At 49.8% G+C, this 13,601-nt stretch overlaps 1 protein-coding gene across 4 annotated transcripts in view; it reads left to right on the top strand.

Moving 5' to 3' along the window:
- The window catches only part of Usp2 (ubiquitin specific peptidase 2), a 28,199-nt gene extending 19,251 nt beyond the window's left edge, over positions 1-8,948 (top strand). For 3 of the 4 annotated variants that reach the window (XM_076924820.1, XM_076924821.1, XM_076924822.1), the window contains 11 exons: positions 2,512-2,562; positions 3,401-3,524; positions 4,352-4,463; positions 4,563-4,673; positions 5,146-5,210; positions 5,393-5,496; positions 5,619-5,699; positions 5,796-5,874; positions 6,062-6,169; positions 6,513-6,633; positions 7,170-8,948. In XM_076924820.1, the coding sequence (XP_076780935.1) occupies positions 2,512-2,562; positions 3,401-3,524; positions 4,352-4,463; positions 4,563-4,673; positions 5,146-5,210; positions 5,393-5,496; positions 5,619-5,699; positions 5,796-5,874; positions 6,062-6,169; positions 6,513-6,633; positions 7,170-7,257 (1,044 nt within the window). In that variant the 3' untranslated portion in view covers positions 7,258-8,948. Of the gene's footprint in view, positions 1-554; positions 674-2,511; positions 2,563-3,400; positions 3,525-4,351; positions 4,464-4,562; positions 4,674-5,145; positions 5,211-5,392; positions 5,497-5,618; positions 5,700-5,795; positions 5,875-6,061; positions 6,170-6,512; positions 6,634-7,169 lie in introns of all 4 variants that reach the window. The other variant, XM_076924823.1, reaches the window with a different exon arrangement.
- Positions 8,949-13,601: the final 4,653 nt, after the last annotated feature.

The raw sequence follows: 13,601 nt of genomic DNA on the forward strand, positions 1-13,601 counted from the left end.
TTTGTTCTTCTCTGGAATGGGAAGTGCTGACTTTCCCCAGAGCTCCTGATTTCCTATTCATGGCTGAAGAATATCTGGCCTGGCCTAGAGCAACCTGCCTCCCTCCCCGACCCATCCACTCCCACCCCCAAGCCCCACAACCCCCCACCTCCTACATAGAGCACTAAGAAGTTGGCAAGGAGGGTCAGGGATGGTGGTGAAGGCCCACAATCTCATCCCTTGGGAGGCAGAGGCATCCAGACAACATAGTGACCTTCAGGCTGGACAGGGGTGTGTGGTGAGACCCCATGTCTAAGAAAGGAAAGAAGAAATTGCCAAGTGTTTTAGAGCTGAGGGAATTTTAGATAAGAGCATGACTTCACACACACACAATGAGAGGGTCCTAGTGGTGATTTAGGGGAACCTCTCCTTTCTACCCCCAAGCCAATAGAAGCATTGGAACTAGAATACTAACCATGGAAGATGAATGCACTTCCCACCTTCCAGCTGCCCGTCACTGGAAGCCGAGTGCCTCTGTGGACTGGTGACTCCCTCCCTTTCCCCACCCTCACTAGTGCTGGGATAAGTACCTGAGCTGAGAGCCCGCCTTGGTGGATGTGGACATGCTCACCGGTGGTAGGATGCTTTCTGTCTCTACAGCCTGTTTAGACCGATGTCGTCTCGGGCACAGGGGGTAAGGATTAGTAAAAGAACTGCCGAAACCAGGTGTGAGTGGGCATCATGTGTGGGCACACCTCGGTGGGTGCCTCCAAACGGGCAACAACATGAAGATTGCTGTGGTGCTTTCTTGCTGGGCTCTGGGGGAAAGGGAGAGTTTTACGGCTTCATCCAAAGCTCTGATAAGATCTTTGTCCCCAGGGACTGTCTCTGTAATAGCCCACTTAGGGGGCCCGCCACCGGTATCAGCAAGGCAGAATTCACATTTTTGCCATTGCAAGGGGTCAAACCAAGACCTTAGAAATGCTAGTCAAGCCTTCTGTTGCTGAACTACGACACCCAGTGGTGGGATTCACAGCTTCTTTGGGGGCCACATAAGGTTATTAGCACTGCAGGCCAGAGCAATGGTGGGTGTTACACCCTATATCCTGCCAGCGGGCTTTCCCTCCTGCTGGAGGTTTAAAGCTTGTCAATTCTGGGTATGTTTTCTCTACCTGCTAGAGTCAGACCTGACAACTAACCAAGGGAGGGATCCTCTTACTCGTGGGAGGGGCCTGGCACTTCTTGAGAAAAGCCCTCCCTCGGCCTGCTTCTCCCCACCTCCCTTCAAGCTGACAGTCTCCTGGGCTTTGAGCCGCTGACAGCCTCATAGGCTGTCAGCACATGGCATGAGTAATTTTAGCTGAGTTATTTCAGGCTCCTGTTCTGATCAGGGTTGAGCCGGCCCCACGCATGCCCCAGCCAGTGTTGCTCCAGAGTTGCCTGCTCTGAGGCCCCCTTTCCTAAGAAGGGGGTGGCAGACTCATCAACACACTCAACCACTGTCTCTTTAACCCTTTGAGCCTGAAGGTTTTCTGATTTCCAGGAGGTGTGCCCAGGATTAGCTAAGAGACCTTGACAGATAACACTGAGAGCCTGCAATCTCACACCTGTTCTCTCTCCAACCCCCTCACCAGCCTCCACAGTAGAGACAAGAGTGGCACCTTCAGCCAGGTGCTTCCTCAGCTGGGTGCCAGTGGCCAGTCAGGATGTTGAAACCCGAGACAAGCAGGGAGGATCCTCCCGACTTGGCTCAGCCCTTAGAAGCTGAGTTCAGCTGGAAGGAATTCCACCTGTCTCTGGCAATTCAGAATGGCAGGCGGCTGGAGTTTTCCCCAGCTGAAGATCGAAACTCAATTAGAGTCGTTTGTCATCTAAACTTCTTAAAGTGCCAATTATGATGGTTCCTTTATATATTGAACACCTAGTGTAAATATAGGTCACTTGAAATAGTACCTGGATTTGAGCTTTGTAACCTCTTTTTGTTGTTTCATATAGCTCAGGCTGGCCTTTGGGTTCACTGTGTATGTAGCTGAGGCTGGCCTTGAATTCCTAATTCTCTTGCCTCTGCTTCCCAGGTGCTGGGATTGCAGGCTTCCATCACCATGCCTGACCAGAACTTTCAATTTCTTTCAACAAGGAATTGTTGAGTATATTCCCGAAATTATGAATCCCTAGCCTCTAGTTCTAATCTTTAGTCTCCACTGTAGAAGAAAATAAAGATAGAGAAGCTGGTGTCGTAGTTCATGCCTGTCATCCTGACACTCAGGAGGCGGAGGCAGGAGAATTGCCACACGTTTGCTAGGCTACCTAGTGAGATCCTGTCTCGAAACACCAAAAAGATGGGAAAATACATAAAAAAAGCAAAGCCCCAAAGAAAAGTTTGTGTGTTGAAAATAGGCATCCGTCTGTGTGCTTTTCTCCAAGGCCCAGACGGAGGCTGAAAAGAGTCTGGTGGTGAAGTGTTGGGTGAGGGCTTACAGACCCAGGGCTGTACCTCACCTCACCCTTATGTGACATGTTCTTCGCTTACAGAATTCAAAGAGTGCCCAGGGTCTGGCTGGTCTTCGAAACCTTGGGAACACGGTAAGTTCACCTCTTTCCTGAAGCCCTACCCTCCTCTCCTGACTGGGATAATCTTAGAGTCCTCCCTGGCTTCAGCTAGTTTCCTATCCTACACTATAGGGCAGTCAGCACCTGCCCTTCCTGGCTGGTGTTTCAGTGAATTGCAGGGCTCTGTCTCACCGGCTCCCAGCAGGAAGCACTGCTAAAAGGAAGTTGTCCTTGTCACCATGAGCCTGCTGTCCTGGACCTTCCTCCTAGTTCCCATCAGTTCCCACCCACTTCGGACCAGTGTGCCCACACCCCTTTGTACACCTCAGTAGGAAGTAGCCGGTTACAGGCCTCCCCCATGCTGGGGACTTGCCTCACTCCGCCCCGCCTTCTCTCGAGAAGGAGGAACTTGGAGCTGTGAGAGTTCATTTTTGGGTAGAAGAGACAGAGAACCTTTAGTTGCAGGGAGTAGAGGCGCTGGCTAAGGGCCTGCCTCTACCCCATCACAGTGTTCTTAGTCAGCTTTCCCCTACGGTAGATGCATGAGAGAAATCAACTTGAAAAAGACGGTGAAACTCGGTTCAGTATGGTTTGTTTACCAGCTCTGTGGCTTTGGGCTTGTGACAAGACAGACAGCACTTGTATAGCAAAGCAAAACCATTCACTTTGTGGCCAGGATACAAGAGAGAGGGGGGAAGAGAGTGGGGTCCAAAGGCCTCTTCAGGGCAAGCCCCCAGTACATGAAGGCCTCCCACAGGGCCCTCTCTCCAAGTTGCTGCCGTATCCCAGTAGTGCCATGAGCTGGGAATACATGGCTGGTGAAAAACCCAGAACTGTGCACGCCCACTAACTGCCAGATGATCTTTCCTAGTGCTTCATGAACTCAATTCTTCAGTGCCTGAGCAATACCCGCGAGTTGAGAGACTACTGCCTCCAGAGGCTGTACATGCGGGACCTCGGCCACACCAGCAGTGCACACACGGCCCTCATGGAAGGTGAGGAACAAGTGGGCGTGGCCCCACTCCCCTTCTCGGCTCTTCCGTTCCTCCGGACTGGACTGATGCTGTGTTGTGGATACACCCCCGACCCTCTAGTTTTCTTTCTTTGCCTGTTCTTGGTTGGGGCTCAAGTTTCCGAATCTGTTGTTGAAACACAGCCTTCCTGTGTAAGGCTCGTTGGAGCCATGCGTGGGATTCTCCTGCTCCGGCCTCCCAGGTGTTGGGATCAATAGCATTTTGTCTGACTCCAGTTTCAGTGCTCCGTCTTATCTGTTCGTTGGTTGGTTGGTTGATTGGTTGGTTGGTTGGTTGGTTGGTGCGATGCTTGGCTTGGTTGGTTGTCTTGGTTTTTGGTTTTGTTTTGTTGTTTTGAGACAGTCTCTCAGGTAACCTAAGCTGGCCTTGAATTCCTGATCTTTCTACCTTAACTTGGGATCACAGGCATGCACTACAAAAGTGTTTAATGTGCTTACAGAGGACCAGAATTTGGTTTCCAAATCTAGCTCCCTCCTATGGCCTCCTTGGACACTCATAAGCATGCACACATACCTACACACACACACGCACACACACAGACATACACACACATACACAAAATGTAAAATAAAATAACTTTTTAAAAAGAAAATATCTCAGCTGGGTAGTTGTGACACACACCTTTAATCCCAGGACTCGGGAGGCAGACGCAGGTGGATCACTGAATGCCAGGCCAGCCTGGTCTACAGAGTTGGTTACAGGACAGCCAGGGCTACACAGAGGACCCCTATCTTGAAATGAATAAATAATCTCACCTGTTCTCCACCCTCCTTAATGGCTCCTAACAGAGTTTGCAAAACTGATCCAGACCATATGGACATCATCCCCCAATGATGTGGTGAGCCCATCTGAGTTCAAGACCCAGATCCAGCGATATGCACCACGCTTCGTTGGCTACAAGTAAGGAAGGCCCTGGCATGCATGTCCTCCCCGAGGTGGCTGGTAGCACAAGCAGGGTCAGGTGGATGCTGCTCACCCACTCACTCTGGTTGGGTTCAGTCAGCAGGATGCTCAGGAATTCCTTCGTTTCCTTCTGGACGGTCTCCACAATGAGGTGAACCGAGTGGCAGCAAGGCCTAAGGCCAGCCCTGAGAACCTTGACCATCTCCCGTAAGTAAGAGGTCCTGCCTCAAGCGAAGTCTTTGTGAACGTGACATTTGTACCTACTCCTGTAAGAGTAATGATCTGGGGAGAATCAGATTAGCTTTGTGGTTTTTCAAGCTAGGACTTTTTATTTGTGTCTGTCTACCTAGGCCCTTGTATGCGATGGGCAAGCACTCTGCCACTAAGTTACAAACTCTAAGATTGCTTTTGAAGATTAAAAGGTTGAAAGCCAGGCTTGGTAGTATATACCTGTAATCCTAGAATTCAAAAAGCTGAGGTAGGAAGGATTATGACTTTGAGACCAGCCTGGATTAATCCTGGCTCAAGAGAACTGTGGCTTGGGGGGTACAGCTCGGGAGGGGTGTGTGAACAGGAGTGAGGCCAGGGATTCCAGGCCCAGCACTACAAACAGTAATACATGTAAATACATGATATATATAGATGGTAACCTAGCTGTCCTCCTGTCTGTGGTTCCCAGTGATGAAGAAAAGGGGCGACAGATGTGGAGGAAGTATCTAGAAAGGGAAGACAGTCGGATTGGGGGTAAGTGCACAGGCAAGAAATACCTGCTTCTGTTGGTACCCACTTTTGCTCGAGAAGTCATGGGAATCCTTTTTCCCAGGGGACCCTGCTTCTGCCTGTGGCTCACAAACTAAGGCAAGAGTGGGTGGGAAAGGAAGACAAGCATTCAGTATGTTGAGCATGGCCTGGCTTTCTCTCCCCAGATCTCTTCGTTGGGCAGCTGAAGAGTTCCCTGACATGTACAGACTGTGGCTACTGCTCCACCGTCTTCGACCCCTTCTGGGACCTCTCGTTGCCCATTGCGAAGGTACGCTCAGCGGTGGGTGGCGTCGGCATCGCCGTCGGTGCTGGGTGAGGAGGGGACCACCGGCATTGCTCTCCGGGATTGGTGAGGTGGTGACCACTGACCTGGACCTTTTCTCTTTGCAGAGAGGTTATCCTGAGGTGACGTTAATGGACTGTATGAGGCTCTTCACCAAAGAGGATATATTGGATGGGGATGAGAAGCCCGTAAGTCACTCCTCGGTGCCTGGCTGGGGAAGGGCCACCAAGTCTCACTGCCTCAGGCCTTAAGCTCTTTCTAGCCCCTTTTGTCTTGTCTTTCAGACATGCTGCCGCTGCCGAGCCAGAAAACGATGTATAAAGAAGTTCTCTGTCCAGAGGTTCCCAAAGATCTTGGTGCTCCGTATCCTTAACCCCCAGGGTGGAGAACTGAGTTTTTGGGGTGACTGATGACAAGGCACCAAAAGGGGAGGGGAGCAGCCTAAAGGAAAAACCTCTGTAGGCTTATTTGTGGCCCTGCTTCCTGGGACGAGCTGCTTCTCCAAGGACTCTCTTCCTTGCTTTCCCTCCTTGACTCGGAGTAATCACAGACCTGAAGCGGTTCTCAGAATCCAGGATACGAACCAGCAAGCTCACAACATTTGTGAATTTCCCATTAAGAGACCTGGACTTGAGAGAATTTGCTTCAGAAAACACCAGTGAGTATACTCGAGCAGGAGAGAGGAAGGAAGATGGGAGGCAAAGGGCCAGGAAGCTAGAGAGTTGGGAAAAGATCACAAGATCAGGACATAAGCAGGTAAAGTGCTGATGACCACACAGAAGGAGAGAATCGACTCTGTCAGGATGCCCCTCTTACATGCACGCACGCACGCATGCATGCACGCACACACATGGGCGTGCGCACTGAGGAAATAAAACCAACTTTTTTCTTTCTTAAAAAGTAGAAGCTATGGTTTTAAGTGGGGGGGGGGGTGGGAAATAAAAGGGAGGAAGGGAGGGGACGTTGGGGCAGGAATGCTAACAGCTGTGCTGCCCCCTCAGACCATGCTGTTTACAACCTGTACGCTGTGTCCAATCACTCCGGAACCACTATGGGAGGCCACTATACAGCCTACTGCCGAAGTCCGGTCACGGGCGAATGGCACACTTTCAATGACTCCAGGTGAGAGAATGGGATTCCGGCAGGGCTCCCGGACTGACCGCAGACCGCCTCATAAGGCTTCCATCTTGAATGGACAAAGTCGGGGCCAAAAGCCCCATCATACAATGTGTGTGCTGCCCTTCCTGGGACTGTCAGAAGCGGGTATGGTGGCACACACTGTAACCAAATGCCTGAGAGGTGAAGGCAAGAGAGTCAGGATTTCAAGGTCATCCTCAGCCACTTAGCAAGTTCGAACTCAGCCTTGGTTACAGGAGACCCTGTCTGAAAAAATGGGTTGGCACTGAAGAAATGGCTCAGTGGTTAAGGGCTCCCATTGCTGTTGCAGGGAACAGGATTTCACTGCCGTTGGCACCACTGACACACACAGCACGTATGCATATTTAAAGGTAGTAAGAATCTTAACAACAGACCTCTCGAAGGACAGAGGCAGAGGTTAACTTGGCAAAGAGAAGTTAGTCATTTGCTCAAGCTCTGCCATTCTGCTGTGTGTCCCCGTGACCTTCCTCGACAGGCTCTGACTTCTGATCTTTCCACAGTGTCACACCCATGTCCTCCAGCCAAGTGCGCAGCAGCGACGCCTATCTGCTCTTCTATGAACTGGCCAGTCCGCCCTCCCGTATGTAGCATTGAGGAGCTACAACCCTTCCCTCTTCCCTGTGGTGGCCCCACGTCCTAAGTTTTTTTTTTAAAAATTCAGAAAAAAAAAACACCACAAAAAAAAAACCAACAAAATCCTGACAAGTGAGAGAAAAATAAAGTAAAATAAAGCTGCCGAGCAGAAGTTGATGGAGCCTGGTCAGGGTCTGGAGTGAGGAGCCAGGTGCCCCTGAGCCACGGCCTGTCGGAAAGACGGACTGATGCAGAGACAAGTCAGCGGTGTCCCTCAGCTCCTTGGCTTCTCTTGTTTGCATTTTTAAGCTTGTGGTTTTTTCCCTGTGTGTAATAAAAACAACAGCGGTCTGTGGGGAGAGGATCATCGGTCTACCTGCTGCCCCCAGTGCCACACCTCCTGGGAGGACAGCGCCATCTGGAGCCTGCTGGGAGCATCGCTGCTGGATGGAGCCCTGCCTGGGCCTGCTCACCAGTCCAGAAAGGAAACACCCATGAGCCAAGAGCCCTCTTAACGCTGCTAAGTCCAGGGGTACAGATGAGGGTGACATCTTTGAAAAGAGCTGGTTTGGGTTTTCAAAAACCCAAGGGTTTTTTTTGTTTTGTTTTTTTTGTTTTGTTTTTTTTAATTAACTGTAACGAATATGTTCCGACTGGAGATGTGGTCCTTCACACCTCTCTTCACAGCTGGGACATTGGGCTGGCTCCCTGTTTTTGTTTTTGTTGTTAGGGTTTTTTTGTTTGTTTTTTTCTTTCTTCAAATACAACTTTCCTAATACTAGCCCCCTGTGGTGCTAGGTGGTATTGGCCAGGCCCAAGCATAGCCACGGTAGACCTGGGATCTAAAGTTTTCTGTTTTGAAGGTTTTTTTTTCCTTTAATATTTTGGATGGAATCTAGTTGCCTCCAAGAATTGTGCCTTATAGCATTTGGGGACCAGAGGATTACTTCCCCTTTCTGAGATATCCCTCAGCTGCTTCCCCTTATCCTGTGCCATGTTGAAAGCCACTCGGGGACTTGGGGTCCTGCCCTTAGCCCCTGGCTTGTGCACTGCAGTGGTTAAGAGGAAGTGGGTAAATGGTGTTTCTTAAGCTAATGTATGAAGCTCTTCCCACCACCCTCTCACCTACCCCTGGTCTACTCGCCAGCTATTTGAAGGACAGCACAGGCCCCTTGTCCCTCAAGCCCCCCCTTTAATTTATTCTCTTCTTGAAGCCCTTATCCCCCAAGTTTCCTGCCACCAGTCCCTTTCTCAGAGTCTCTTAGACAAAGGCCCTCTGGACTGAGCTTCTCAGGGACACCCACACCACCCCTTCCCCCTTCTTGGTACAAGTCTTTGGGAGTCACCCTGGGAGTGTGAGCCTGGATGTCTTGTATGACTCTTTGCCGTGGGCTTGATTTCGCCCCACATTAGTCAAGAAACTTCATGCTGTCCCAAGAGCCAAGCTATCCAGCACTAAAGGCATTTTGCACACCCTACAGGTGGGCCTGGCTTATGCCCTCAGAACCTGGAGTGCTTGAGTGTCCCAGGACAAGGCACCCAAGAAAAGACACCCTGAGTTTACTTGGCCTGATACCCTTCTCTAGGGAAGACCTGTGAACGTGAGCCCAAGGGCTGGTGTACACTTGTTTACTATGTAAGCAAGGGTAGAATGTCTAGTGTACAGTGGAGCCTTGTACAGAATAAATACTAGCTTTGAGAAAGAAGCTGGTGTGACGGTCTTGATTTGGGAGGGGCTTGAATCCAGGAAGTGCACCCAGCATAGCGAGAGGACCACACAGCTCCACACAGCTCACCGCTTCTGCAAGTACCTCATCCTAGAAGCTTATCCACTTGTTAAACTTAATTCTTTTTTGTTCCTTAAAGATTTCAGATGCCATTTTTCCGCATGTGGGTTCGCAGGTTGAGTTTGTCCATGTGTTTATTCTTTTAGCCAAAATGTTTAGAGATGAGCCATATCACACTTTCCAAAGACCTCAGCAACATCTTCCACAGACACTAACCTGCCAAGGGCACAGTCTGAACACCTGGGGAAATGCGCACATCTGGGGGTAGCCCAGACCATCAGGGTCTTTCTGCCTAGCTGGCTATAGTGATGTAGGCATTGATACAACAAAGTCTTGTCTGGCCATCTTTGTTATGGCACAAATACCTGTTGTCACTTGAGACCTGTGTGTGCTCCTGGGTGGCCCACCTCATGAAAGAAGACAACTTTCTGACCTGGGAATTTCATGGGAATTTCAGCTTTCTTTCCTGGGAAAGAAAGATAACTTTTATTATTCTAGACAAGATCTCATACAGTCCAGGTGGCCCTTGAGCTGGCTAAGGCCTAGGATGAGCTAAGCCTGAATCTCCAGCTTCTTGTGCAGGGGCTGGGATTCTAGTTTAGGCCTGTGTGCCTCCATCCCATTTTAGTTGATACTTTTGAATGAAACCCAGGGCCCCTGGTATGCTAGGCTGGAGCTCCACCCAGCAAACCACACTTGTAGCATGAGAAGAAAGATTTAAACAAACCTTGTGACTTCTCTCTGAGGGACTTGGACTCTCCCCAACCACCCTAGGTATCGCAGGTCTGAGGATGAGATATCTCAAAGCTGGTGGCTTCTCCCAGCCAGCCACAGATAAACAGTATTCATGCCTAAATAGGAACTGGCTCACTGCCAAGTTGAAGGTGCCTCGTCTTTTCAGTGGTGGTAGAAGCCACCCTGTGTACTCTGTTCTCCGGAGAACAGAGAGTAACGAATTAGGGACTCAAGTCAAAGCCCTTGCCCTTGCTAGAGGCTTTCCTTTCTCCACTTAGCCTGTGGCTCCATCTCATCCCCATGGCAACGGTCCCTAGCACTGCACCAAACCCCAAACACAAGCAGGTCTGTTGCAGGCGTTTCTTTGTGATCTGCTTTGCCGCCTAGCAACTTGGATTATTTCGAATGTTCTTAGCTGGTGTTCCTGGAGGCCCTCACTGAAAGGAGGTGCTGCCTTTCCAGTTGACCTTCAACAAGAGCCTCCCCCTCTGTAGGGCTCCAAGGTCGCCTCAACCAAAGGGCCCTCTGTTCTCATGCCCTCCAAACACACATTTGAATTAGGACTTACACACCCATGATTCCCTGGCCCCATTTATAGTTTTTTTTGTTTGTTTGTTTCTTTGTTTGTTTTTACCTTTATTCTAGGAGGACAGCATGTGCACACCATGGCATGTATGGAACTTTTGTGAGGCAATTCTCTTCCACCATTTTCAAGAATGAAATTCAAGTCATGGGTTTTGTAGCAAGTTCCCTTACCAAAGCAGTAACAGAGAAATACAGCAGCTGGAGAGACGGCTCAGTGCTTAAGGGCATTGACTGCTCTCCCAGAGCACCCAGGTTCAATTCCCAGTGCCCACATGGCACCTTACAACTGTAACTCTAAGATCTGACACCTTCACACAGACATGCAGGCAGAACACCAATGCACATAAAAAGTAAAATTTAAAAAAAAAAAAATGCAGGGGGCTGGAGAGATGGCTCAGCAGTTAAGAGCACTGGCTGCTCTTCCAGAGGACCCAGGTTCAATTCTCAGCAACCACATGGTGGCTCACAACCATCTTTAAAGTGATCTGATGCCCTCTTCTGGCATGCAGGTGTACATACAGAGAGAGCACTCACATAAATTAAATAAAGAAATAATGCAGGGGCAGACCTTGTGATGGGGATTTGGTTTTAGAACTAGCCATCTCTCCAGTCTCAGAATTAACATTTAATTGATCAATGCTCCACCCAATTCATATTTTTTGAATGTTTAGTCTTGGGCCTTTAGAGACGGCCTGGTCCCTACTGTCGTTTTGACAGCGAGGGTTCAAGCCCTGTCAAAGGCCGTACCACCTGGCCGTGGCCAAAGCAGGATGGATCTCACCGTTAGGAAGCAAACCGAATAGCCATGTAAAATGTGCACACATGCCCGGCAACAAAGCCAGCATGAGCTAGCTGAGCCCTGCCTGCTAGGTCTGTTTGAGCCAGACACTTCCAAGGGTCCCTACCCTTCGACATTCATGGATACAACTCTCTGTGTCGGTTGCAAAGGGCAGGAGGAAGTGGCCAGCAACCATTGCTCCAAACCTCTCTGTGCCCAGTATCCTCGTCTCTAAGCTGATAATGATAATATCAACTCTAAATGAGGCCATTTAGAAAAAGTGTGGCACACAGTGACCAAATACTTGACAACAAAGAACTTATGGGCCAGGCGGTGGTGGCGCACGCCTTTAGTCCCAGCACTTGGGAGGCAGAGGCAGGCGGATTTCTGAGTTCAAGGCCAGCCTGGTCTACAGAGTGAGTTCCAGGACAGCCAGGGCTACACAGAGAAACCCTGTCTCAAAAAAAAAAAAAAAGAAAGAAAAAGAAAAAAGAAAAGAAAGAAAGAACTTATGGCCTGAGAGACAGACACACAATGGACACCTAAAAGCATGCACGGAACACATGGCCTTGAGTTCAGTCCCCACGGTGGAGAGATCTGGTTTCTGGAAGTTGACTTGTGACTTCCACCGTCACACCTGCATGTCCACTCATATACGTAGACACATCCGTCTTTTATTAGATAATATTACTGCCTAATTATGCATTATTAGAGAATAATGCAATCTTTTATTAGAACTGGGTTGGCAAGATAGCTCAGCAAGTCGAGGCCCTTGTCACCAAGCCTAGCAACTTAAACTCAATCCCTGGAACCCACATGATGGAAGGAGAGACTCTCTTCCGGTCTCCATGGGCATGGGCACACAAGGGGAACAGTCATACACACATAAACATAAATAGAAGATCATATCTCAAAAAAAAAAATTACCAAGACAGAGGAAGCAATGGCTGCTGGGACAGCATCTTCCTTGGTAGATGACATGGCTTGCCCTCAGGACCTTAGACACGATTTTCTAGTGGTCTTCACGACTCTGGTATCAATGCTGTCCTCCACCTAGGCTCCAGACAAGTACATGGATGTTTTTTGGAAGCCCCAGACTATGGCCAGGCCAACTGACCCATCTACACCAGTAGAATAAGAAACAAGTCACTGAGTCCCTGCATAGGGCCAAGTTCAAGTCCCTTGGCTGCCAGAAGACTCCTATCTTAGTGAAGTGGGACTTGACTGAGCCCAACACAGGTGAATTTAAAGACACGGTAACTTGAGATGTGGCTCATCCCTGAGGGCTTGAGGTCCCCTAGACAAGTGATGGGCCCTATACGCAGAGGGCTTCCCCTGTGCTGTCCTATACCCCACCAAGTCATGATCGTAATAAATTCTATCCAATCTTAGTTGGGGGGTGGAGAGGCTAAGGAGCCTGGGAGCCCTAATTTGAAACCACTCCTGCTAAGTCCTTTGCTACTAAGATGAGGGTGACTTAGCTCCTTCAGCCTGCTTCATCACAGAGTCAGGCTCCATACCTGCAGTCTCCAGCAAATAATCACACACCAGGGGCTCAGCACCCCAAATCAGTGCAGGGCAGGGCAGTCCACAGGTTCTAGTTCAGTCTCTCAGTCTCTCTCTCTCTCTCTCTCTCTCTCTCTCTCTCTCTCTCTCCCTCCCTCCCTCCCTCCCTCCCTCCCTCTCCCCTCTCCCCCCTCCCCTCTCCCCTCTCCCCCCTCCCCTCTCCCCTCTCCCCCTCTCCCCTCTCCTCTCTCCCCCTTCTCCCTCTCCCTCTCCTCTCCTCTCCTCTCCTCTCCTCTCCTCTCCTCTCCTCTCCTCTCCTCTCCTCTCCTCTCCTCTTCCTCTCCTCTCCTCTCCTCTCCTCTCCTCTCCTCTCTTTTGAGACAGGGCTTCTCTATGTAGCCCTGATTATCCTGGGACTCACTCTATAGACCAGGCTGGCCTCGAACTCACAGAGGTCTCCCTCCTCTACCTCTCAAGTGCTGGGTTTAAAGGTGTGCACCACAATGATTACCTATGGCAAACTCTTCCTGTGGGTTCGAATGGTCCAAGGGACCATTACTGCTCCGTGTGATCCAACCAGAATGGGTAAAGACTTATGGCCAAAGGATCCCTCTCACAGCCTCTTCAAGACACTTGCCCCTGCAACTACCAAAGCTGGCCTTCCCTAAAGACCAGAGCTGTTCCCTAAAGACCACATGTTTAGAGTCCAGGAAGAAGCAGCCAGGCTTCTGAGAGGGCAGACAGAGAACTTGTGGAAAGGCTTCTTCCCTGAGGGCAGAAACATGCTGTTTTAATACCTCTATTTTTCAGCTGCCTGACTTTGGGGGAGTTACTTGATATCTCAGAGCCTTAATACCACCTTTGGTAAAATGGCTACTTCGTTGCTTTATGTATAAAAAGAGAGAAAACAACATGTGAGGCCTCATGCCCAGGGCCTGAAGCATTATAGACATTCTGTAAGTAGTAGC

This window comes from Arvicanthis niloticus, chromosome 26 (assembly GCF_011762505.2).
Source record: "Arvicanthis niloticus isolate mArvNil1 chromosome 26, mArvNil1.pat.X, whole genome shotgun sequence".
Taxonomy (NCBI): Eukaryota; Metazoa; Chordata; class Mammalia; order Rodentia; family Muridae; genus Arvicanthis; species Arvicanthis niloticus.